General features: G+C 35.4%; 1 protein-coding gene across 1 annotated transcript in view; it reads left to right on the top strand.

Moving 5' to 3' along the window:
- Window positions 1–26,477, top strand: part of DCDC1 (doublecortin domain containing 1) — a gene marked incomplete at both ends in the record, with an annotated part of 459,856 nt that overhangs the window by 223,739 nt on the left and 209,640 nt on the right. Inside the window, 6 exons of the mRNA XM_080690535.1 lie at window positions 1,607–1,708; window positions 4,803–4,966; window positions 8,003–8,128; window positions 10,458–10,569; window positions 21,474–21,608; window positions 24,277–24,395. Of these exons, the coding sequence (XP_080546661.1) occupies window positions 1,607–1,708; window positions 4,803–4,966; window positions 8,003–8,128; window positions 10,458–10,569; window positions 21,474–21,608; window positions 24,277–24,395 (758 nt within the window). The remainder of the gene's footprint in view (window positions 1–1,606; window positions 1,709–4,802; window positions 4,967–8,002; window positions 8,129–10,457; window positions 10,570–21,473; window positions 21,609–24,276; window positions 24,396–26,477) is intronic.

Below are 26,477 nucleotides of genomic sequence, written 5' to 3'. Positions count from 1 at the left end.
AATGTATGCCCCTGGAGTTGTGACTTTCACTGGTAAATTTCTCCATTGTTTAGGAGTTTTGTTCCAGATTAGGACCTGGAAAAGATTTTGGAACAGTAAGATTTCCCTCCCATTTTATTTCCTCTAAGTTTACAGCTAACAAATGGGTTTATAAGGTTCTTTGAAAAAAATAGATTTCCTGCTCAGAATTATATTTTTACTCAGAAAAATGTTTTTTTTAAAAAAATCTCCATTAGGGAAAGACACCAAACAGAGTAGAAACCAGTAAGAGGTTTTGAGCTGCAGGGTTTCCCCTCTACAATCGGGGGCTTCATAAAAGGCAGAGTAAAATGAAACTTACAATTCTTATCATCATTACTCTTAAAATAAAAACTTCTCTTTTGGTCTAAAGAATGAGAAAGTGCTATTAAAACATGTTATTTTCTAAACCAGGTTAAAACAAATTGAATAAAATTTTGAACTATCTCAAAAACATAAGACAGTTTTCATTATTTTTAAATAAGTTATTCTCCCAAATAACCTTCTCTGGAAATAGCACCAGAAATATATAAAATGGCTACATGGATGTGATAGGCATATCAGGAAGAGAAGAAAAGAACTTTTGAGAGGAAAAATAAAAAGCAAGGATTTAAATTATTCATTAGGCCTCCCTCTGGCCTGCTTCCTTTCTTGCCTAGTGAATGGCACACCCTGCATGGATCCTCCGTGCGGTCAGGGGGTAGTGTTCACTCTAGTGGAGCTTTCCTGTTGGGACTGGTTTATTTGGATCCTTTTGACCAGAACATTTGCTGATTTTTTTCCCCAGCTAGGGTTGCATAATGCAATGTTATGAATTTTGTCTCTGTTCTCAACAACTTTTTGGATATATGCATTTAAAACGAGTGACTTTCATCTTGTTGTTATGCAATAAATCTGTCAGGTTAAATTTTAGTGAGTCAAAAGATGAGTTGAATACTGATATGTTTTAAATATAATTCAAACATTCCTAACCTAATTTGTGGCTTTATTTTTTTTTTCCAAGAAGAATCAAACGAGCTAGTTAATTGGTTGCCAGATGACCTTTCATGGATGTTTCTTCCTTGTAAGCATCTATTGTGGCCAGTGATTCTTTCTTGAATGTCTGAGTTTTCATCTATGTTAAGATTGTAGGGAATGTGAGTCAGATAAGACACTAAAACCAAAGGAAAAAACAAGTGCCTTTTACTATTCTTTTAGTACTTTTTTGTGTGTGATTTTGGGGATTCTACTTCTGAGCTACAACCCAGTCCTTTTTATTTTTTGAAACAAGGTCTTGCTAGGTTGCTGAGAGTATCACTAAGTTGCTGAGGCTGTCCTTGAACCTGCAATCCTCCTGTCTCAGCCTCCCAAGTACTATGATTGTAGGTGTATGTCTCCATGCCGGGCTCTTTTAGTACTATTGATTTCCATTACAGTTACTTACTTGCACATGTTCATACAATTGGTTCTTGCTTTGCAATGCCTATATGCATAGCTTTCAGCTGACAGTACTATGCAAAGCAAAGACTGCCTGGACTTATGTATGTATGAAGAAATATTTTATCTGTGCATATGTTTATTTTTATGTTTCAATGTGTTTATTTTTCAGGTATTTGAAAATGGTAAAGACACTGGAGAGACTTCTGTTTATATCAGTAAAAAAGATTTAAGGTCTAATAGCCCAAATCAAACTGGCAATATGATGGAAAGAGTGAGTTGCTGTTTACTAATGACTATAAGTGTTTTCCTAGTTACTTATGAGTAATTTAGACAATTACATATTAAAGTTGTTTACAAAAGACCAATCATTTGCTGCTCTGTGAGTTTTAGTAGAATATCAAGAATATTAACTCCCAGACCATTACCTAAGCATCTTAACCTTCATCATGTTTATATTTGAAGGTCTGTCTGCAATGGGCCCTGGTTTTGATAATCAAGATCATTTATTTTTATACACTTAAAAGAGAGGGTGTGCTCTAGGTCTAGTATATCTCTAACCTCTAGACCCAAGTGACAAACATAGCCTTGGTCTTCTGCAGTGCTCATTGTGAGCAAGCCCAGCTCGTGTATCTTAGGCACTCTTACCTTTGCCTATTTTCCAGACAATTGGGATGTTTCTCAGGCAGAACCAACATGTTCAGGGTCTTTATTTTGGGCCTTTGTCTTGCATAAGAGGACATTGAACACCCTGTTGTTTACAAATTGGGGTTATGCGCCTGAGTGCACACCAGTGTTTTGAGCTGTGTTGCCTTGTCTTTGTTCAGAAGTTTGTTCCTTTCCCCCCTTTCAGTTCAGCACCCCAGACTTACCTCTCTCTGGTGGTATCCATCACCTGGCCTTTATAGCCAATCATAAAAGTTGCATATGAACTGCAAGACTCTCGTTGGGTCATCAGCTGTACCCAGAAGAGACAGGGAAATGCTACCTTGATTGATTAAAGAGATCCAGTGCCTGCCGGATTTCTTTTTACTCTCTTGTTTTTGAATATACAAATAACAATAATAGAAAAGCCTTTTTAGAATTTTCCATCTGACTCTACCACTTTTCACTTTAGAATATTTTCCTTTGTAGTTCTTCCTAAAATTAACAATGGCATTTTATTCTACAAAAGTTGTTATTCTATAGAAACTTTTTGCATTGACTTATAGCACACCAAAATTGTGCTTTCCCTCCATATGCAAGTAAACGTGGGGGGGCTCTAATTAGGGTCATTATAAAGCTGTGTGTGTGTGTGTGTGTGAGAGAGAGAGAGAGAGAGAGAGAGAGAGAGAGAGAGAGAGAGAGAGAGAGAGCGCCCTGCAACACCCAAATATGACTATTCCCTTGTGTGAACACTTTTCTCAATTACCAACCAACCTAAGGTTTTTCATGGTCTTCTCAGATCCCTGAACAAATTCTTATCCTATAAAGGTCTGGTGATGATAGCTTTAAAGATAAATGGGTGAAGATGATCACAATTTTTGGTTTCCCTGGCCCAGCCTTAAAAATGGTCTGTAGAGGAACGACACTGAGGATCTTACCTCCTATGGGCTGTTGAGTGCTCATCTTTGAACATTTAAAGTGCAGTCTGTCACCAAGTTGAGAAAATAGAGATTGCAATGCAACTCCCGTGAAAGGGAATTTGGTTAAATGGTCAGGTGCTAACAAGTCTTCATGCACCCCTGCCCTTTGTACTCATGTTTCTTTCTTGGATCAGGCCTTAAATCTTGTGTATCTTTCCCCTTTACAAAAAGGTAGTGCCCGTGAAGCAAAATTCCTGTGATTTCAAAAATGACCAGCATTACATGTTTTTTTTACAATAATAGCAAAGCAACAAAACTAAGCTAAAGGGTTGAGACCACACAGAAATAAAGCAGGGCTTCAAAAATACAATCTATAGATTTCAAAATATTTTTGTGGTTCTAGTGTTTAAAAAATACAGGTTTTTACTAATGTCTCGCATCATTTTTTAATCAAAGAATTTATCTCCTGGGTGAGAAACACTAACACTAATGGAATAAAAAAGTGTCATTTTCTTTTTGATGCTCAAGACTAAAACTCTGGTTGCTATGGAGCCAATGGCAGCAATGAAGTTGGATTATCTTATATTCAATTAGGACAAAGCCTAATTCTTAAGGATTCTATCATTATGGTTCCTGGTTGAGAAATTATTTTGCTTATCAAGTTTATAGACAATTAGTGAGATGTCTGAGATGTGAGGATGGACTAAAACTTTTCCTTCTTTTCCTCTGATCCTCAGCATTTAGCATTTCTTGATATATCTTCAAGAGGGAAAAAATAGAACGAGAGGAGGGAAGAAAAAGGACACAACGGTAGCTAGGCAAGAAAAGACCACAACTCCATCTACATCCCTGCAGGGATTACAGACTAGCAAGAAACTGAGAGACACAAGAACTGACAAGAGAGAGAAGAAAAGGCAGCCTGTGACAGAAGGCTGGGGAGAGCAGAGTGATGGATAGTGTGGGTGCAGAGCAGGAAAGATCAGAGGCCGGAGCCCTGCAACAAAGGTGACCGGTGATAATGGAGCAATGTCTTTTAAAATACCATGCAGAGCACAGCGAAGTTAGGTTTCTTTTAGGCTTGAAATGAGCCTTCAATTAGAAATACCTTGATCATTTAGAATCTCTAAATATGGTAGAAGCCAACCCTGACAATGCGGTGACTGAAAATATTAAATGACAGCATTTCATACTTCTACACTTCAGTGATGACTTCTTCACAACTCAAAAACATTCATTACTGAAGATGTTCACAAGCTTTTGCAGGGCTTGCAATTAAAATGCCTCCAGAAAGAGTTCTTGTAAGCGAATCAAGTTAGGCTGAAAGCCCTTTATATTTTTGCAGCCCTGTAAACGGCTAAGAGTTCTACCTGAGGTTTCCTGGGGTTAGCTGGGGACAGGGAGATTGCCCATTTTAAAACCTGAACGTGATCTTGGAAGGCCCCTAACAAAATTCTTAGCTCGGACAAGAAAAGCATAACCCTTATCAAAGAGGACGGTTCCCGCGTGTGGAAGCTAAATGCTCTTTCTGTGAGACTGTCACATCTGCTTTCAATCCCCCTGCCAAAGGGTCAGAGCTCAATCACAAGCCTGTGGCGCCCCCTGCTGGTTAAAAGCCCATGCTCATTTTGTTACTTTACACTGAGCTAAACATTGCCGTCATTTCACACTTCTTTTAACATTCTATACGAATTTAATTATCATTTGTTTGGACTTCATTTGTTACGGAGTAGAGACAGTTTATTACAGATGTTCACATTTTAGGTTTTGTCTTCTTTTTCTTCCCCCTCACCCGCCCTCCACCAGTTACTTCTCAAGATTCATCAGAGGCTGCAAGGTTCTTCCATCAACCCAGCAGGCCTCAGTATTTCTTCAGCCCGGCTTTTCGATGAGCATGGTCAAGAAATTAAGAATCCACTTTTGCTGAAGAATGAGCAAAAAATTTGGGTCTCTTATGGTAAAGCATACAGGTAAGAGCGAGGTCTTTATTCTATCTGTCCTCAATCTTGGTAGGGGTGAGCTTATTTAAATGAGGAATTGGGAGGTCAAATAGTACCTTTTACGATATTTAAAAAATAACTTGAATTCCAATAAAAATTCAAAGGCATTTTTGTGAGACAGTATTGTTTATGGAATACTCTTCCTCTCTCTCTCTCCCTCTCTCTTTCTCTCTCTCTGTCCTAATGCCTTGTCATACTTCTTGAAGTCTGCCTGTCAGCACAGCAAGAGGGATTTGTTCATGTCTGAGTAGTCACCTTAATGATAGCAGATGGAAACGCCACGGGGGGCCCAAGCCCATCACACTGTCATTGTCGCACACTGCCCTGACCTGCTTCCACTCCTCTATTTTTTTGTCCCTTTTTAAAGGAGAAATGGATGGTAATTGAAAAGGATCTTAAGCAAGATTTATGAAGCTGTAGACAACATGATTCCCCACTATCTCTCTATGTTTTCACAAATAAAGTCTTAACCTTTTAAGCACCAATGACAGGACTGCTAGAGATAAATTGGTAAAGCTTGTAAGCCCTATCCTATCAAAGTTAGATTTCTCCAAAGCGCCTTACATTATCCCACAATAATTACTAGTTATTGCTGAGCATTGTGTAAATTTTTTGTAGATTGGTAAATTCCTGCATAAAATTATCTGTGTTTCTGAAGAAAGAAAAAAAGGCTGAGGTCTACAAGCTCTGATGAGCTGGGCTGTTGTGCTGAATATCTTGGAAATTTATGCATATTTTGACAGGACAAATATAGGCAAACTCTGAAACGGCTTGTCAGGAAACTTAAACACGTTTTTCTGCCTGTTTTTAATTTTTCTTAGCTCATTATTTAGCTGTAGAACAGAATAAGGGAAACTAATTTTGCATATAGGGTATAATCAGTTGTTAATTATAATGAAAATAGCTTAGGCAGACCTAAATTTTAGCAATCTAGGGCTGATTGGACTTTTTATGTATTCAAAAGTCAAAGTTTCAAAGACTGAAACAAGAAACTATTCAGTATCTGTGATGATATTGGAAGAGGTTCGAAGGATAAATTGTGGTATCATGTCATAAAATATTGTTTTATCTGATCCAGATGACCAGAATTAAAATGCTTAATGTTTTCTTATGCTATATGTTTTATAGAATTCAAAATATCTATAAGTGACATGTTTTCCCATATGAAAACTTCAAGATATAGTTACATTGTGAATAGAATTATTTTATAATGATAAAAGCAGTAATGAATTTTAAGGTGGCAAGAATTCTTGAATAATTTAGCAAGCCCTTCCAGTTATAAGAAAGGTTGTAATAAAATTATTATTTTTTCTTAATATTATTGTCAAAATGAAAGTATAAACTAGTTAATGTTGACGGTTTTAATCTTTGCTATATTACAGTGTTTTTAAACGAGCGAACACTTGTTCTTAACTAATTGGATCAGATTTGTGAAATGACTAGTAAAATACCAATAACCTGGAATATTCTAAAATTACTGGGAAGCATAGCTGGAGAAGTTATAAATGCCTATGCTTGTTTGTATTTAATTATTATTTTAGTAGACTAAAGCATTTTTTTCTAGTTTTGAAAATAAAGCACTAATCTGCTATAAAGCACCCAGAAACCATTATACCATCTTACCACTACTGGAAATTTTAAAGTTTGTATGTCTAAAATGTTATTGCCATATAATTTAAAATATATTGTGAAATGTGCAATTTGTACTGAGTAAATCATGTTAAGTTTTAAGAAGTAATATGAATGTACCTAATTTATATTGATATTAAGAAAGGGTCAGACTACTCATTTGTGAACGATTTTGTCCAATATTTGTGTCCTTTAATTATTTTCCCCCAGATTTTTATTTTGAAAAATTTCTAACCTACAGAAAAGTTGAAATAATGGTACAAGGAATATATATATATATATATATATATATATATATATATATATATATATATATCATCTAGATTAATCAATTTAAAGGGTTTTTCACATTTTCTTTACTTCTCTTATATCTGTCTTTTCTGTTTCTGGAATAATTTGAAAATGACTCCAGACAATTATTAAAATTTCACTCCTAAGTGCTTCAGAAAACTGAACAGTCTTCTATAAATCCACATTATAGTATCTAACACAGTCAATACTAATGTTTATCGACTGGCATACAATCTATATTCAAGTGATTCAAAATGTGCTTTAGAACTTTTAGTAATCCAGTATCTAAGTGAGCTTCCTGTATTGCATTTAGTTATTTTAATCTAAAACATTTTCTCCACTTTTGATTTTCATGGTACTGATTTTTTTCCAAGAGTCCAGGCCCTTTTCTTATAGACTGTCCACATGATTTATTTGTCTAAGTGTTTTTCTCATGATTAGATTTAGTTTAAATGTTTTTGGCAACACGACTGCGCAGGTGATGTGATTGAGTTCTTTAATTCTGGACTGAAACTGTAAATCCTTGAGCCCATTCAGAGAAGGATGGCTTATAGTTGACATAGTGACCATTTTTTAACTTAAAATTTGTTTTCACTTTATATTCATTCCCAAATTTACCTAAAATTGTGTGCTTAACAATATATAATATGAAAATCAAAGCATCATATAACACTTTGTGAGTTCGGAAAAAATAATTGTTTGTAATCAAATATTAAGGATTTATTTAATTACCTGTTCCTCAGGTCACTATGGCTGCATTTTGTTCCAGTTATACATGAACAAATGAACATTATATAAATAATTTATTGCTTTTCTTCAACTAAATGCCTTTATTGTTGCAATTATTATTTAAAATTACATATATTGCAGCTATTCTTGGCACATTATAAATCATCTAAATAAACTAAAATGTACATTTCTTGTGTCAATATAGGATATCAACAATTGTGCTATATGATAGGAAATTCACTTATTCTGCATTTGATTAGACACTGATATTGTGTACTCATTTACTTATTTGAGCTCAAATTTCATTGTTTGTTTAATTAGCAGACAGCTTTGATTTTTTTTTTTCCTGTTTTTCAGATCTCCACTAAATCCCGTTTTGGGTTTGACCTTTGACCGCGTGACTACATTTGCTAAAGGTGGCGTTACAGTTGCCTACAAGACCTTTTTGGATCCTGATGCTGTTTTGCTACCTGGATGTGACAAGTAAATTAACATGTTTTTGATTAATGCAATCTGTCACCTAATTCAGTATTTCCTGGAGTGGGAAACTCAAAAAACTAAAAGATGTTCTTTGAATTCTCTTTCAGCAGTTATTATATTGAGTTACTCTATGGCATAATGAGGTCATGTCTGAAAGACTTATTAATAACTTTCCTTGGTGTTAAAAAATCATATAGGGCAGTGAACAGATCTTGCTTGCAGTAGTAGCAATTTTGTTTGAAATGTAAAATATGTTTTTAATGGTTATTTTTAAACAAATAACTTTAGTCATTAAAATATAAAATATGTTCTTTGTATGACTTCATATTGAAACATTTAATTTTATAATGGTAACTTTAAAGCAAATTAATGTGCTAGAGGCTTGGTGAGACAGTAAAAAGAAGAGTAAAGAAGGATTTCAAGGATCTGGGAATCGAGCCTCATCTCTGCTTACAATTTCCCTTAAGCAGATGAATGTCAGCATCTTTTCTGTAAATAAGAAAAGCTAGCATTTGTTAAGTTTGACTATAGGCCAGGCATGTTTATAAATGAATTGGATAAGAATTTATTTAATTCTCAAAACAATAATTTAAATTCCATTATTTCCTATTACTGCACTATTGCTTCATTTTTTTTCAGAGATAGAAACCAAGACAAAAATAATTAATTTGCCTAAAATCACACAGTTAGTACATGGTAGAACCAGGAGTCAAACCCAGATCATGTGTCTTGAGGACCTGAGTGCCTAACTACTATCCAGCATGGTCCAGTAGAATGTTCTATGATGATGGAAACTCTTTTTATTGAGTGCTTGAAATATGACTTGTGTGTCTAAGGAACTGAATTTTTAAATTAAATGTAAGTAAGAATGTAAAGCTAGTGACTAGCATATTAAATGCTGTGATATGATACTGATACTTTAGGTTGAAGTAGTAATCTATTTAAAAGATACCATCTAGATTATCATTGAATAATTAATAAGTTATGGCCCTCTTTAATATACATTTGAAAAGGCTGAGGTAGATGGCCTATCCAGAGGACCAAGAGCAGTCCCATGAGGCTCATTCAATGTAGTTAGTGACAACTGGGAGGACATACTCATTGGGCTTCTTTAGTAGATGTTTAAACAAAAGCTCTATATCCCAATGACTACTTGTGCTTTTTAGGCAAGAATGAATGTATTTCTTCTTATTCTATTTTTCTTTATAAATAGGAAATAGTTCAGCAATATTCTTTTTACACTCATTTTCCTTTCATAAGAAGATCTATTTTCCATGCAAGATATTTCCCCAAGCCATTAAATTTGCCTAGATCTTTTCTCTTAGGGTTTAAACAATTTTTTTATTGGTGCATTGTAGTCATCTTAATGAAGTAGAAGATGGTAGAGGCATACATGCACACATCACTCAAGTAGCTCTTACCCAGTTTCTACCCCATTCCCTCCACCCTCCCTCTAAGAATTTATGTGTCTATTTCACGTAGTCTTGTTAAGGTTTATTTTCCAAGATTCTATGAACACTGCTTGATTGAATTGATTCAAATTAGTTCTAGGTCCCTAAATATAACAACGTGAAGCAGCCTTTATTTAATACAACCTAATTTTGTTAGATAAGTTACTTTTTATATTTCATTTGAATTTTCTTTATATACTCTCAAGTAGATCATATGGAATCTTAATAATCATTTTCTTCTAATATTCCTCAGATTGTTGATAAAATTGCTATTGCCAGTTCTGGGACTGGTTTCTGTCGAAAACCATGATGTATGGTATATTCTAACAAATAAGTGTTAAGCCAGGTAATTTTGGGGGGAGGGTAAATATTGGGTCACTTTTAAAATAAGCGATTTAGCTAAACTTAGAATGAGATCTAAACTCTCTAGTCTTTGGTTTTTCCAGGTATCTGCTCAGTTGTGATGACTCCTAAGATTCTGTTAATAATACCAATCTAGTATGTACAACCCAACCATTTCAAGTATTAAAAACATCCTCTACTCTTGGTTTAGTGTATATAGAATACAAATTTAACAATGAAGATGGTCTCCAAGTGATGCTATAAAATTATAAATCATTTTGTTTTTTTTGTCTTATCAGTAATTAACTAGGCATAGATTCCCCAATATCATAAATTACAAGATAGATTTTTAAAATCATTTTCTTCCCAATTATCAATATCAAGGTGCTTCAAAAATTTCTATTCAGAAGATTATGAACTATCCATTGTTTTTCTCTTACTAGTGGAAAATAAGATGCATGTATTATTATATTAGAAAAATATAATAGCTAGATGATTTCATTCTAACAAAATATAATGAAATATTTTACTTTTCTTAGTTGGGACGTTTGTGAGGGATTTCCAATTAATTTTGACTGCACCAGCGCCAGTCAGCAGATACCTGATCAATATGAAAAGGTGGACTTGGAGGACCATTTCCTACAGAACAAGGTCAGAGTCTCTGTGTTGTACATTTTATATATTGGACACTCAATAGATATACTCTAGTGATTAAATGGATATTTGTGAGAATTTTTAAAATATAAATTATTTTAAAATGTAAATTATTTTTACAGATGTTGGGGCAAATATTTTTCTACTTAATTGACTTTCTGTTAATTAAGTAATTCAGATTAAAAATGTGTAGCTTTCACACTTGGAAAAAATTTAACTTGGATTATGTAATTTAAGTCCTATTTTTTGGTGAATATTTTATTGTACCTGTTTAAAATTATTTAATATTTTATTGTCCAAGCTGTTCTAATAAATTGGGGTTGTTTAAGAAAACCTTTAAGATAGTTGTTATCTGCCTGTACTTTCTGATCTATTTTCTTCACAGGTTAATGAACCTAAGGCATATGAATTTTTTTAGAAAACTTATTTCATAGCAACCTAATTCAGAAGATATATAATCAATTAATACTTATAAATTTATTCTTCAGGAAGGGTTTTTTTTCTCAAACTGAACTGTAACTGGCATTTTAATATAGCTTTAAAGAAGGAATCACTGTTTTGTTTTTCTTAGCTGGCTAAATTTGTATGAGATTGTTGTTTGTTTCAACAGCATCAGCTTCAGTTTTTAAACACATGAAGTCAAAGCAAAGAGCACCCAAAGGAAGTAGGACTTCCTGTCATCCAGTTTGGCTTCTCCATTTCCAAGACAGAATGCAAAATAAATTGCCTCAAACTCCTCTTTTTAAAATTTTCAGGCAGCCGAGCGTGGTGGCACACGCTTGTAATCCCCGCGCTTGGGAGGCGGAGACAGGAGGATCGCACAGGTTTGAAGCCAGCCATGCACACTGGCTTAGGAGACCCTGTTTCCAAATAAAAATATAAAATAGGTCTGGGAGTGTAGCCCGGAGGTAGAAGGGCTTCCAGGAACTCCAGTACCACCAAAAAAAAAAAAAAAAAAAAAAAAAAAAAAAAAAAAAAAAATTCAGGCTACCCATGATGTCTCTATTGTGTCAAATTTTATTCTGAAAATATTAATTCTTCAAGAAGAATATGAATCTAAATAGTATAATTATAAATACATAATAAAATAACTATTTCTAATTTTATCTGGTTTTGAACAATTTAGAAGATAAAATGATGTACTAATTAATGACTTTTTATTTATATTCATCTGATATTAAAATTTATTTAGCACAGGTTTGATCCTATTGACATTTCTCATTAGGTCTTGGCTGATGCATTATTTTATTGCTTCAAAAGCTTGTATGCCTAACTGTTGCCTGGTGAAGTTCCAAATTCTGATCTGGCCTTCACTGACTTTCACGATTCTCCAATCTACTCTTCTACTTACCTTTCAATCTTCTCCTCTGTTTGGTCCTTTCTATTTCCTCCATTTACAGTCAGAGTTAATGAATTATGTGCTATAACATGTGGTTTTTTGGGAGAGTGGGGGAGTGCTAGAAATGGAACCCAGGGCCTTGCCATGCTAGGCAGGTGCTCTACCATTGAGCTATACTCCTAGACTTTTTTATTTAATAATGAGACATGTTCTCACCCAGATTGTCTTCAAACTTGTAATCCTCCTGCCTCAGCCTTCCAAGAAGCTGGGATAGGGTACTAGGCCATCATGCCAGGTGCAGAATACTTTTGATATACTTGTGCCATGGCTTTTGTTGTGCTTTGCCTAGATATCTCTAGCCGTTATTATCCCTTGCCTCTTAAGGCTTTACTCAAATTTACCTCCTTCTGTGAAACCTCCTCATACCCTCCAGAGAGAATTAATCTCTATTTTGTGTCCTCAGGACTCCTCTTTATCCTTTGAAAGAGTTCTGAGAGTGCATTTCATGTAGTCATTTGCTTTTGTGTCTTTTCTACTACTAAACTGAGAATTCTTTGGACACAGACGTTATGACTTACTCATATTTGTGTTCCTAAGTGCTAGCACACAGTCTTGAATGTAGGGCAAGTGCATGATACATTTTTGATGAATGGGTTTTTGTTGTTGTTTAACCATAACCTATCTTTCAAGGCTGACTATTCTCCAGTGAATTCTTTGTGTACTAGCCAGGCCAGATTGTTCATTTGTTTTTTTCTGAAAGCACTCCATGCTTTCTGTTATTATGTGGATACCTCGGCCTACTAGTCAACCTCTTTTTCTTTCTTTGTCACCACCCCTGATCTTCTCTGTCACTTTGTGCCATATCCTAGCATGGAGTCTGGCATATAGTTGGCATTAAAAACAATAGGCATAAAATTTTTTAAGATTTTTTTAAATTTATTTTTTATTGGTGCAATGTATTCATACATCATAATGGTATAAAGAAAATACTTTTGTAGACATACATGCACACATCGCCCAGTTAGCCCCTACCCGATTCCCACCCAGTTCCCTCCCCATCCCTCCTTCCCATGCTTGGCTTAGTGGTTGACATCTAGTTTTATAGTAATTTATCCAATATTAACGATGATAATCTCACAAAACAGTTTCATTTGTCTGATACCAAGCTTTTGATGACTAAAAGATAACAGTTCAATATTTCTTTTTGCTTTCTTTCTTACCAGAGAATATTTTTTCTCTTGTTTTTTTTTTTTGGGGGGGTGAAGCTATCATACATTTATTTATTTATTTTTCAGAAAAAATCTATCCTGATATGGAATATGGACTCTAGATACCCAAAACAATCTTGAAGAAGAACAAAGCTAGAAGATGTATATTTTCTGATTTCAAACCATATAAAGCTACAATAATTGAAACAGTGTAGTACTGTTCTAAAGGCAGATATATAAACCATTTGAGTTAAATAAAAGCCTAGAGATAAATTCTTCCATTTTTTCATACATCATAATGGTATAAAGAAAATACTTTTGTATTTATACCATTATGATGTATATACTTTATACCATTATGATGTATTTTATTTAGATAAATTCTTCCAAGTTATTTTTGACAAGGTTTCCACGAACATTTGGTAGAAGAAATACTAATCTTTTAACTAAATACTGTTGAAAAATAATAATTACATGACAAAGAATAAAATTGGACCCTTACCTAACACATATATAAATATTAACTCAAAATAGATAAAATACCTAAATATAAATCTTAATACTATAAACTTTTAGAAGAAAATCTGGGTCATAAAAGCTCACAACATTGAAATTGGCAGTGATTTCTTGGATATGATTTCAATGACACAGGAAACAAAAGGGTAAACAAACTCCCTAAAAAATAAAAAAAATTGTATATCCAAAGACAATGTAAACAGTTAAAAGTTACTGATAGAATGGGATAAAATATTTCCAAATATTTTATATATCTGAAGGTATATTAATATTCCAACTAGAAATCCTAAAAATTAGCAACAATAAAAGCAAACAATACCATTTAGAGATCGGTATAAGACTAACATAAATAATGAATCTCCACAGATAACCAATCTTAGTTGTCTGTTGGATGGAAAATCTTGTTTCTCTGGTTCTGGTGTGTGTTACCTATTTCTTCTTTGTAGTTAATCTCTTTGAGTATTTTCTGTAGCGCTGGTTTTGAAGACATAAATTCCTTCAGTTTCTGTTTGTCATGGAAGCTTCTTATTTTTTCATCTAATTTGATAGAAAGTTTTGCTGGGTAGGAAATTTTTGGCTGGAAGTTGTTTTCTTTCAGAATTGGGAATATGTTACTCCAAGCCCTTCTGGCTCTCATAACTTGGTTTGGGAAGTCTGGAGTGATTCTAATTGGTTTGCCTCTGAATGTCACTTGGCCCTTTGTTTTTGTTGCCTTTAAGATTCTCTGCTTGGCTTCCACATTGGTCATTTTGACAATTATGTGGCGTGGGGATCCTCTTCTCTGATCCTCTCTAAAGGGAGTTCTATAAGTTTCCTGGACCTGTGTATCGACCTCTTGCTCTATGTTTGGAAAATTTTCTGCTATTACTTCCTTGAAGAGATTGTTGATCCCTTTGGTATCACTTTCTTTTCCCTCCTCTATTCCAATTATTCTTAGGTTAGCTCTCTTAAAATGGGCCCATATTTCTTCAATATCAGATTCCTGCTGTCGGATATTTTTTTCTAGATTAGAAACTATGCATTGATTTTTTGAATGATCATCTTCTAGGAGCGAGATTCTATTCTCCATGTGGTCTAATCGGTTGTTTGTACTTTGAATTGAGGGCTTTACTTCATTAATTGCATCCTTTATCTCTCTTTGGCTCTCTCTGGATTCTTTTTGAAACACTTCTATTATTTCTACAGTTATTTTCCTGATATGATCTTCTAGAAATCTCTGAATTTCTTTTTTATCAGGTTCTGATGTTGTGGGGTTGTGGGCATTCATTGCTCCACTGTTATTCCTCTTTCCCATGATTTCAGAAGTTTGTGCCTTCTCTGGCTTCTTCCCTGGGTCACTACGACTTCACTTAAGGTGCTCTGGATCTCGAGTCTGTGGTATCTCAGTCCCCACTACTCCTTTACTGGGTTGTATCGCAGAGTCTCAGACCTTGGGAGTCAATCGAGGCTGCTTTAGACCATGGGGGGGTGCCAGATTGGGCGTTCTCCTATGGTGTGATATCTCTGCCACCGCCACTCCCCCACTTGGTCAAATCCCTGGGAGTACAGTACTGGGATTTCTCCTCTAGGGGCCACAATTTGACTCACTGTTGTTGAGTGCACAGATGGAGCTGTAGTGGACTCGGTGAATTCATTGCTGCTGCTGTCAGTAGCAATATGGTGCCGCTGACACGCCCTCAGCCGTGAGGCTGGCGTATTTCTTTTCTGTTTTTGAGCTCCACTCTGAGTCCCTGCAGGGTGTGCTTAGCCCAGCCTCTGGGAGCTTTAGATACTCCCTGCGCCGAGAAATCTGCCGAATTCCTCCTGGCTGATCCGCAGTGGCTCACCTCGGCTTGCTGTCCGCCATTCCTCTCTGGAGCCTGGTGGGTTGTTGAGTGCGTTGGTCTGGTGCCGTCCGGTGAGCTCACCGCTGCCACCAGCAGTAAGGCGCTGCTGCCACGTCCTCGGACGTGAGGCTGGTGTATCTCCTCTGTGGCTCTGAGCTCCGTTATGAGTTCCCTTCCTCTCTGGAGCCTGGTGCTGCAAGGGAAAATGGCACCTGCAGCTTTGTGCCACGGCTCCGGCTGCAGCACTGCGGTCTGGTTTCTGGTGTCTCGTTTTTCCAGCCCTCTTTTTCTCTGTCCCTTGAAATTACATTTTTTGTTTCTCTGCTGATGGTGTTTTCTGGCTATGAAAGGTGCTGATTTTGTGGTAATAGAGATTGGTTGTTAGCAGGGCTTTGCCCCACTTTTCTCCGTCGCCATCTTCCCGGAAGTCCAATAGGCATAATTTGAAGTCAACTGGACCTCAGGTTTGGGCACATTACAGGTTACTTTGGGGGTTAATGGGGTAGAATGGTTGATTCTGCTGAGATGTTGGATCATATTATAATTCATATCTTAATTTGACATTATGAATTCTGTAAAATCATAAATCAAGGAGCCACTAGAAATATTTGAGCAGAGTAGTCAAAATCTGCTCTGATCCTTGCATTAGGATGATAACTCGCGAGATCCTTGTTTCTTCTTCTTTGGTAGGCTGAGAATTCTCCTATGGCAAATAATATATTAATTATCTTCTCTCTACTGCTCAGAGTTAGTTAAACTGAACTGAATTCATAGCCAAGTGTGGTGGCATATCCCTGTAATCCCAGTACATGGGAGGCTGAGATAGGAGGGCCATAGGTTTGAGGACAGCTTCGGCAACTTAGCAAGACCCTCAGCAACTTAGTGAGCTCCTGTTTCAAAATTAGAAATAGGCCTGGGGGTGGGGCTCAAAGGCAAAATGCTCCTGGGAGCACAACAACAACAACAACAACAACAACAACAACAAACAACAAAAATACCCGAGTTGAAATTATTAGTTAGCTCATTTATCAAAGACCAGTCCAAATTTGAAAAATATTGGATATCAAAGAGCTATCAGCAAAAACTTAGAGGAGGAGGCTTTTCTCTTCACGTTTTTAAAAAAAATTACTAGGACTTAATAAGATCACATGTATTTTTCTAATGTTGAAAAATGAGAGAATAACAGTCTGCAATTATTTTATCCTTACTAATAGTTCCTAGTGAAAACGAGAAAACATTCATCTTCAATAAATATTTTTACAATATTGTGTTTTTGGACAAAAATTGATTTTGAACAAAATTTTAGTCCAACCCAAAGAATAGTGTAAGAAAGTATAAACTTTATAAATTGGCTAGTAAAGAGAAGCTTTCAGGAAAAATGGCTCTCCCTTAGCTATGAAACCTTTAAAGTCTCTTCAGAAAAATGTCTCCAATTATTTACAGAGGGGTGATCAGTGAATTAGGAATAGCAATTTAATAGCCTGAAAAGCAGCACTTTTAAAGATGGATTCTGACAGAGGTGTCCGAAATCTACAGGGCATTTTATTGTAGAATCTTGTTGCTCATTGAGGTAAAGAAGACACTAAGAGGATTACGACAGGGGTTGAAGGAAGGGAGGAAAAGCCGATATTTTTGATGCATAGGTTTGAAAATTGGCTGGAGACAGAGATATCAGTGCCCAGCCCCTGACTGTTCTTTTAAATCTTTTATTGACAAGTAAAACCTTTCCTACAGAGAAAAATTTGGAACATATAATCCCCATTTGTAATGTGGAAGACAGATATAACCCTGACAATTACAACCTGTTGATCTTTTATCCACTTCACAAACAGATTTGGAAACTACTACAAATTGACAGTTTGGTGCGTATGCACCAAACTTTCAGCAGCCTGCTATTGTTACTTAGATTGATAACATTTTTATATTGACTTCATTTAAGGGCAATAAAATGAACGTTTTTATGAAATGAATAAGATTTAAACTTAATGGTAATGAATATAGAAGAAGATAACATTTCATGAGAAGACCACCTGAAGAAATGCCTGTTTATGGGAGAATATAGCAGAAAAAGTGGACTGAAGTGTTTAGCAGGTCTTATACTTTGCCCAAATGAAAAGAAAACCTATTTTGGCCCTAGTCTTTCAATGTGTGGTTTCAAAAATATCAGAGGCATTAGTGACAGCTTTCTGTATGGAAAAAGCAAGAAAATCACCAAGTTATGGTTTTTAAATTATGGCATACTTATTACAAGTTAACTTGTAAATCCAGCATTTATAAATATAAGTAGAATGCATATGTAACTGGCAAATTTATTATTCTAGTTTAGTCTTCTTGTCACAAAAGAAGGTGGGGAAGGGTAAAAGTTTCTTTATCTTCCAATTTCTCTGGAGTGCAAGTAATTTCAAAGTAATATTTTACATAAATGTTTATAAACTGAAGTAAAGACAACATTTTCAGTTTAAAATTTTAACTTGATGGCCACTAGCATAGGACACAGGGCTCTCCATTCCCAAGCCCCTTCTTTATTTTCAGATTAATAATTGGAACCTATTTAAGGACTATACACATAAATCTTAGTTATTTTATTGCTTCGTTTAATTCTTTGGTTGCATAATTATGTCTTCACTGGTATTTTCTGCTTTTAAACCTTGCCATTTTTTGGGTTTAGAGGGAGAGAGACTGTTCAGCTCTAGAATTACAGAATGGAAATTAAGAGGGAATAGCAAAGACCCAAGGAAAGAGATTTTATAACCCTTCTTATAGTCATGACTTTCATTTGCATATAAAATTTAACCTGGCCCTAAATAATCAAAAGTAAGAATTGAATACAATTTCTATGTAGTAACATAAATAATTTGTTCAGAATGAAGGTTGTCATTTGTGAGCTTCTCCTCCCCTCTGCCAAAAAAAAAATCTTGTTGTCTGTTCCTTAGTAGATCTGCAAAAAATGACATTAAGTAGTTCTTTTACTATTTTGAATTTGTACTAGAATGTTGAAGGTTACTCAGCCATGATTAGTCTTTTGGGGACAAAATTAAACAAGAAGTTTGAACTGGTTCAGCACATGTGTGCATCATTCTTATCATTGACTGTTCCTACATCATCACAATTTATGTGAATTTAAGTGAAGTTACAATTGTAATTTAAAGGGAACTATGTATAATGGTCTCCAAAAGAATAAATTAGAACTTTTTATTGATTCACTAAAGGATGTAAAAATATTTTCAAGTAGCAGAAGTGATATTATGTATTTATATTAGACTCAACATAAATGCATATATATACATACATATATATCATATTATGTTTCAAATTTTTAGAATACTTTTTCTCCTGAATTCTAATTTTCTGTTTTTTTTAATCTTCTATTCCTTATAAATATTTGGTATACAGTTGAGCTCTCAGTTTAAATTAAAAAAAAAAAAGGTGAATTCTTTGCCCAAACCAAAATTTGGAAGGAAATGGCCATTTCCAGTGCCAGGGCCCAGGATGTGGGACTACATTTCTCTGCCTCAGTGTGGTTCAGAGGACTTTGCTGCATTCCAGCCTTGAAATGGCTTCATTTTCTTTTCCTGTAACCAGAATTTTAAAGATTATTTCTATCTGGCTCTGTTCCACAGCATTCTTTTGCTATGTGCCTCCTGAGAAATTGTCTCTTTTTGTCTAAATAACAAAAATAACAGCATTCTTTTGCTATGTGCCTCCTGAGAAATTGTCTCTTTTGTATAAGTAACAACATACTGAAAATGGATTTCTTGAAATAAATATTTCAGGTAAAAAAAGAGAAGAAAAAAAGAATATATAGTAACAGAAGAAAAATGTAATGGTCATTGTCAGTTTTCAGGTTATCAGAAACCTAGACAGGGTTCTCTCTCTCTCTCTCTCTTCCTTTATCCTCCCTCTCTCTCTGTCTCTGTCTCTGTCTCTGTCTCGCTCTCTTTCTCTCCCTCCCTCCTTCTCTTTCTCTCTCTCTCTTTCTTTGCAACACAAAATGAAGCTGCTTTAGTGGTCCTGACTGTGTCTGCCCTGTGTAGAATCACTTGGGAACTGTCCAGCAAAAAATCTCTTGAAGAACAGCATGGTGTTAATACTGGGTGCCAGCCCAAGGCAGAGACAAAGGACTCCTTTGCTTTTCACCAATAAGCCAACTGTTAAAAGATTAAACCATGTTGTGGAGATAACAAGAATTTAGGCGCTGGCAGCAGGTGCTGTACAAAGAAGCAGTTGGCAGTATAGTTCTTCTGTCTGACTAATTCCAGTCAAAACAATCTTCTGCCCAGTTGCAGAGGGGAGTTTTGAGAGTGATAGAAACTTGGAGTTAGAAGGTTGAGTTAGAGTGCTACTTTAAATGCTGAGTCCTGTGGTGGATGGATTAGTAGAATATAGTTTCTCATTGTTCAGAAACCACGGGTGTTCTCCTCTAGAATCCAGCCGCTACTGGCTAACTGGAGAATGTACATTCAAAGAGCTGTAAGTCAAATCTGCTTATGTGGTGGGTTGCTGGATTTTCAAAGTTTTCATTTTCACATATAGGAGTCATAATGTAGCATTTTTCTCTCTTGAGAAATGTCTATCTTCCCTTATAGAATAATTTACCAAACATATTAGTTGTACTCTTGTTATTGTTTTATAACATTTGTGAAATATTACCTTTTAAATTATCATTTAACTTGTGTATTTTAAAAATAACTTGCTACTCAGTGACTATCTAGTATCACAAATATGCAATGACACTTTTAGTGTTAGAAAATAATTTTCTTATAGAAACAATGTCATTTATTGGGGTTAAAACATAAGTTGGTATAATATACATTCTATACAAAGAAATACTGGTACTTAAAAATTTAGAGTGATTACTCACGGTAAGTGATCATATAATTTAGGACATAATGTTCATTAAGTATGAAGCAATAGAATTCCTACAAGTGACATGTGTGGATGATAATTAAACAAGTAAGTCCAAGAGAGAAACAGTAGAAAGTGCACAATGCCTTTAACATATATAATCTCATAAAGAGCATGGGTTATGTGATCTGATAATAAACATGGGAGGCATAGATGCAATGTCTCCCCCACCAGTCCTCTTGTCCACCCTCATAGCTATCCCTCAAGTCAGCTTCCATTTATTCTTGGGAGTTGTGTGGACTCCCAGTTGTTTTCCTTTGGAGTGATGTCTCTATTCTCCACTCCAGTATGTCTCCCCTGGTCAGTTCAACCTCACTAAAATCTGCCATAACTAGTCCAGGTTGATGACCGTTTCCACTGGCTCCTTATTGCCCATCTAACTCCATGTCCTTACACTTGCCACTCTCCACAGTTTGGCCACATTTACCTTTTGAGCTAGTCAATGAATCCTAAGACACATTCATTAAACTTCCTTGCCTTTCCTTGGAATACTATTTGTGTGTGTGTGTGTGTGTGTGTGTGTGTGTGTGTGTGTGTGTGTGTGTGTTACTGAGGTGAAATGCCTTTTTGTTTTTATTATTACTATCAAATTACCTTCACCCTTCAAATCCTCCACATTTTACCTCTTCTAAGATGTTCCATTATTTGTCTGTTCCAGCAGAAATGAACCTACTATTTTTACATGCCTATGGTAACACTATTCAATGACTTATATGGAGTTCAACATAAAAATTGTGTGTGTGTGTGTGTGTGTGTGTGTGTGTGTGTGTGTGTGAAAGAGAGAGAGAGAGAGAGAGAGAGAGAGAGAGAGAGAGAGAGAGAGAGAGAGATTGCTTTTATTGTTTTATTAGAGTTTTCTTTAGGGCAAGCAAAGTACTTCATAATATCTCATGAAGCACAGTACAGGGTCTTTCATACCCTTAGTATTTGTTGAGACAAGAATACTCAACAAATATTGATTCAATTAAAGAGATCATTCACTGCTTTTTGAAAAGAGATCTTCTCAGTCAGCATGCCTGCTATTCTAGTATAAATTATTTTTGTGTGTTGAGAAATGTTTACTTTTAAGTTGTTAGTTATAAATCCATTCTTCTTTTCATGATGCAGGTGGATCCCAATATTGTCCTTCATGCCTCTGTTTCCATTGGAAAGCGGAGTTCCTCAAATGGCGAAGTGAGCGGTGGAAGTCAGATAGCTCCGTCAACCCTGTGGCCTGCAGGCAGTGTGTGGCTGATCACAAAGGTGCCTGGGAACGTCTGTTCTTGCTAAGCGACTGCCACTTGCTTATCGACTCATTGCTCCAATACACAGTGCCTTCTTGTACATGAGAATAAACTGAAGGCATGATCAGTTGATTGTTAAGCATGATCTTAGCTTGGCATGGTGGCATAGGCCTGTAATTTCAGTAGTTGAGATGCTGAGGCAGGAGGATTGCAGGTTTGAGGCCGGCCTTGACAATTTAGTGAGGCCCTCAACAACTTAGTGAGATCCTGTTTCAAAACAAAATATAAAATAAGGCTGGGTATATAAATCAGAAGGATAATGCCCCTGGGTTCAATTCCAAGTATGCTTTCTCTGCTCTTGGTATTGTAGAGCCCAAAGAATTATAGATTCCCAAGTGAGTATTCAGTTCATGTTAGACATATTGATTTATTCATTAAACATAAAGCTTTTTTATAGTCCACAGGCTTCCCATGTTTATGAGATTTATCTGGATGTCATTTGCTTTTACTTCTGAGTTTTCCTGTTGAACTTTACCAGTTCTCTGTCTTGGGATCTATGGGTTAACACCAAACTAAGACTTTGCACACAGGCTTACCAAGGACATAGTTTTAAGTTTTGAAAGGAATAGCTTAGTAAAGAATGTAAACAATACCTAACACAGTTTTACCTGTATATGGGCAATACTTGTTTAAATTGTATTATTGTATAGTTGAATCTGATTTACATAAGAACATAGAATTGCCCTTCCTTTCTCTTACTCTTAATATATGTTTTATAATAAACTTTATAAATATTCATTTATGCCTGGAAATACAGGCTGCAGATCATATCTTTTCCTCTCCTATCACCTTTTGCCACCTCAAAATAGGCTATTTCACTACTTCCTAAGCATTTATGTAAATGCAGTCATCCAGTCAAGTTTGTTGCTACTTAGTTTAGAAGGAAGGAAAGGTTGAAACTGTTTTCTCAGATGATCTTGGGTTATTCTGAACCATACTTCTTTGATTCTCTGTGAGTTAAAAATGACCGTGTAGAATAATTAAGCTACAAAGGTATTAAGTAACATATTCATTTCAGACACCAAGAAGAATGAAGTTCATTAATCCGCTTTCAACCTGGAGCTTTCTTTATGATTATACCTTTTTACATTATATTTTGTTTCTAATTTGAAAATAATGTCTACTATTGTGTTGGACATCTATTGTAGTCAAGCATTATGTTAGACACTGTAGGGACATTTTTTACTCTTAGAAGATCTTTGTAGGTTTTAATTCTACAGCTGTAGAAACAGGTTAGTAAGTAGCAAAGGAAGTATTTTTTTTGTCTGTCTGAATTCAAAAATTAGGCCTTTCCACTGTCGTATAAAGCACTGTTCTATATTTGACCAACAATGTCTTAGTTTGAACACTGCTGCTGTCTGTATTCATGACAGCGGGCAACTTACGAATGGCATCGGACTTCACCTTCTCATCTGGAAATAGTTGAACCACATACTACAAAAAGTCCTTTCCTCAATCTCATAGTCTATAATTGTGTGGTATCTGTTTTTAAAATTTTATAATGAAATAAATCTGTACTATCTGCAGTGTCTTTGAAAAAAATCAAAACACTCGCCAAAGAGAATAGTTTTGCAGTAAGAAAGATAGACATTGGAATCCATGTGTGATCTTAGGAAAGTCACTTAGCTGAATTGAATCTTTATTTTCTCATCTATACAATGGAATTATCCTCAGTTGCCTGAAGCAGTTGCTGTGAAATTGAATTTAGAAAGCAGGCGTGAAGTTCAAGCATACTATTTGGTACATAAATAACATTTAATAAATAGTGGCTCTTTTTCCTCAGCCTGAGCAGTCTCTTTCTTTCTTTTTTTTTCTATATAGACAAGCATGTTCATATGAGGATTCCAAATGGTTATTAGAACCAAAATTTTTAAGAAATATTTTTCCTATGTTATTATGCTTCTTTTCTATACAACTAAAACATGAGAAATAAAAATTATATGTTTAAGAGGAAACAGTTTAGAAATTCTTTTAGACAGGATTCCCTCTTTCTCTTTCCCTTTTATCCTTTCATCTCATAAGATAGAGAATTGGCATGCCATAAATCTCAGTGATTGTTATTTACTAAGTATAAAAGTGATTAAATGGCCATTAAAACAATATTCTCAATTAATTTCCTTGGCAGAGAATCCTAACATTTAAAGCAAAGGAAGTTCACAAACCACCTTAAAATGTTTAACCCCTGGTATTTAGATTCAGAGTAAAACTTTAAATTGAAATGAAGGTTAAGGATTTGTTTCAATCTTTTCAGTTCACTGATTTTTTTCTGTGCATACATATTTCAAGTAAGCTCTATAGTTATAACTCTAGCAAGTGACACATGATGGACCCCAAATCGCTGCACTGTGAAATATGCACAGGGAAAAAAAAAGGACAAATGAAGATATCAAGGTCTGTTTTATTTTGCGCTGAACTGTAAAATGCCACCCTTGTCGGACAGAAGATCACTGATTCTGAGCAGGGCTCGCTGACTGCTAAGTTGTGGGTAGTGTTTCACTTTCGGCAACTGTTAATATCCAGAGTTATCCAGGCATAATGACCTCACTATTTGTGACACATTGTTGAATTTTCTGGTTCTTTTAACTTATTTAGACCTTTCTCCCCCCCACCCCTCTATTCATTGGAAGGCTGGAATGATCCTGAGCAGAGCGATAACTCAGGGCTGCCTAGCTATTGGTCATCCAATCAGAGTCAAGGCCGCGGAGGGAGCATCACTCGAAGGATATAAATTAATCCTACAGAAAAGGTACTGCTTATGAGCTATTTAGCGCAAGATAATAGATGTTAATTTCAAGAATTCTGAGCAAGCAAATTGCAATGCTTCCTGGCTTGGAATATTCATTAGGTGTTTCAATTTGTGTCCGTAATTTCAATATTATTTTTTAAAATCCCAAATAAGCTTGAAAATGTATGACACTTCATTTAGTAGTGTTTAGAAATGTTTTAAAAAGTGAAATGTTGACCTTCAATGTACCTATGCGGTTGACAAGCTATTGCTTTACTCTATAATTATCAGAACTCATTTTTATATCTATTTTGATTGCTAATCTAAAAACTTAAAATTTATGGGTATATTCTTAACCTTTTATTCATCTTCTGAATATGAACTATGAAACTGTGAATGAAAAATTATGAAGACAAAATGATTGTTGAATTGTAGGGGATAATAAGTGTCCTTTGTTTATTTTTTCACATGGGAAATACAATTAAAAAATTTAAAAATAGATTTTAAAAATTAGCAAAAAGGGAGAAAGTTGATTTGTTTCTAACAGCCTGGAAATATTGCTTCCAAGAGTCTTTCTTTTTTCTTGTTAATTTATCTTTTGATTTCACTTAACATTGACAAAAACAAGTGCTATTCACTTTAGGACTTAGAAAGCTATTACCCAGATACTTCTGGCCAGATTGACAGTAGGATGTGCTCAAGGTGAAAACAAAATTAGAATACTTAAGCATCAGAGAAGGTGGCTCAGCCATAAATCTGGAAGAAAAAATTTTCTCAAACACATAAAGCAGACTGTCCAACAGGTATAAAAATATAACATAATGACTAAAAAGGTGATCTATAAAGTCAGATTCCCAAGAATAAATCCTGGCTATATTTATATTTCTTGCTCTAACAAAAACAACAAAATTCTGAGCCAGATACTATTTTAATTTCTTTATATCACATTGTCATTTTTAATTCTTATAACAATCTAGTAAGGTAGGTATCATGATTATTTTCACAGATTGAGGAAATTGAGGTCCTGAGGTTGTTCAATTGCTCAAGGTCATGCCTATTAGATGGTTGGCAGGAATACAAACCTCAGCACTCAGATTCTACAGCGTGCAAGTTGACTCTTTCCCACAACATTACGTAAAGCTGCCTGCATGTTAAAGTCCAATCAGGTGTCAGCATGTGCCAAGTGTGGAAGCAGATACTTCTGTGGGTGAGAAGGGTACATGAGTTGAGAAGCCCAGACAGAAGGGAAAGGAAGACAATAGCTTGGCATCATGCAAACTGGCCAGGGGTAGTAGGGTCCTAACCATTCAGTTCCTAGAAAAGACAGACAAACTAAAGTGGAAGCTGAAGCTTCAGAGGGCTGGAGTTGTAGCTTTGGGCAAGAATGTGTGCCTAGCTTCCTCTAGACCCTGGTTATATTCCCAGCACCAAGGATTGGGGGAATCTAGAGAAACTAATCAAACCCAAAGTAGGCAGAATGAAAGTTAAAGTAGAAATCAGTGAAAGAGAAAAACCAGAAAAATAGAGAAGATTTCATAAAAATTAAAAACTTGCCTTTGTAGATCAAGATTGTTAAAGAAATAAGAAAAGAACTGGGCCTGTAATCCCAGTATTTATTAGACTTAGGAGGATCACAAGTTGGAGGACAGTCTCAGCAACTAGCAAGACACTCATAAACCTAGTGAGTCACTTTTTCAAAATAAAAATAAAATAGGCCTGGGAGTGTAGCTCAGGGGTAAATGCTGCTGGGTTTAATCCCCAGTACCACACACACACACACACATACACACACACACATACATACACACACTTGCATGCACATATACACACACACAGAAGGAAAAAAAAGAAATAAGAGATAATGCAAATTACCATTATCAACATTGAGAGAAATGGATAATAATGGATAATAAGGAAATATTCTTTTTTTGGTTTCTATAATTTATAATTTATTATTTTTTATTGGCGCATTGTAGTCATACATCTTAATGAACTAAAAGACTTGTGTAGACACAAATGCACACATCACCCAGTTAGCCCTTATCCGATCCCTACCCCTTTCCCTCCCCATCTCTCCTTCCCATGCTTGGCTTAGTGATTGAC

This window comes from Muscardinus avellanarius (genome assembly GCF_963383645.1).
Source record: "Muscardinus avellanarius genome assembly, chromosome: 1".
Taxonomy (NCBI): domain Eukaryota; kingdom Metazoa; phylum Chordata; class Mammalia; order Rodentia; family Gliridae; genus Muscardinus; species Muscardinus avellanarius.
The sequence above is the reverse complement of the archived record's forward strand: the minus strand, read 5'-3'. Positions and strand labels throughout refer to the sequence as shown.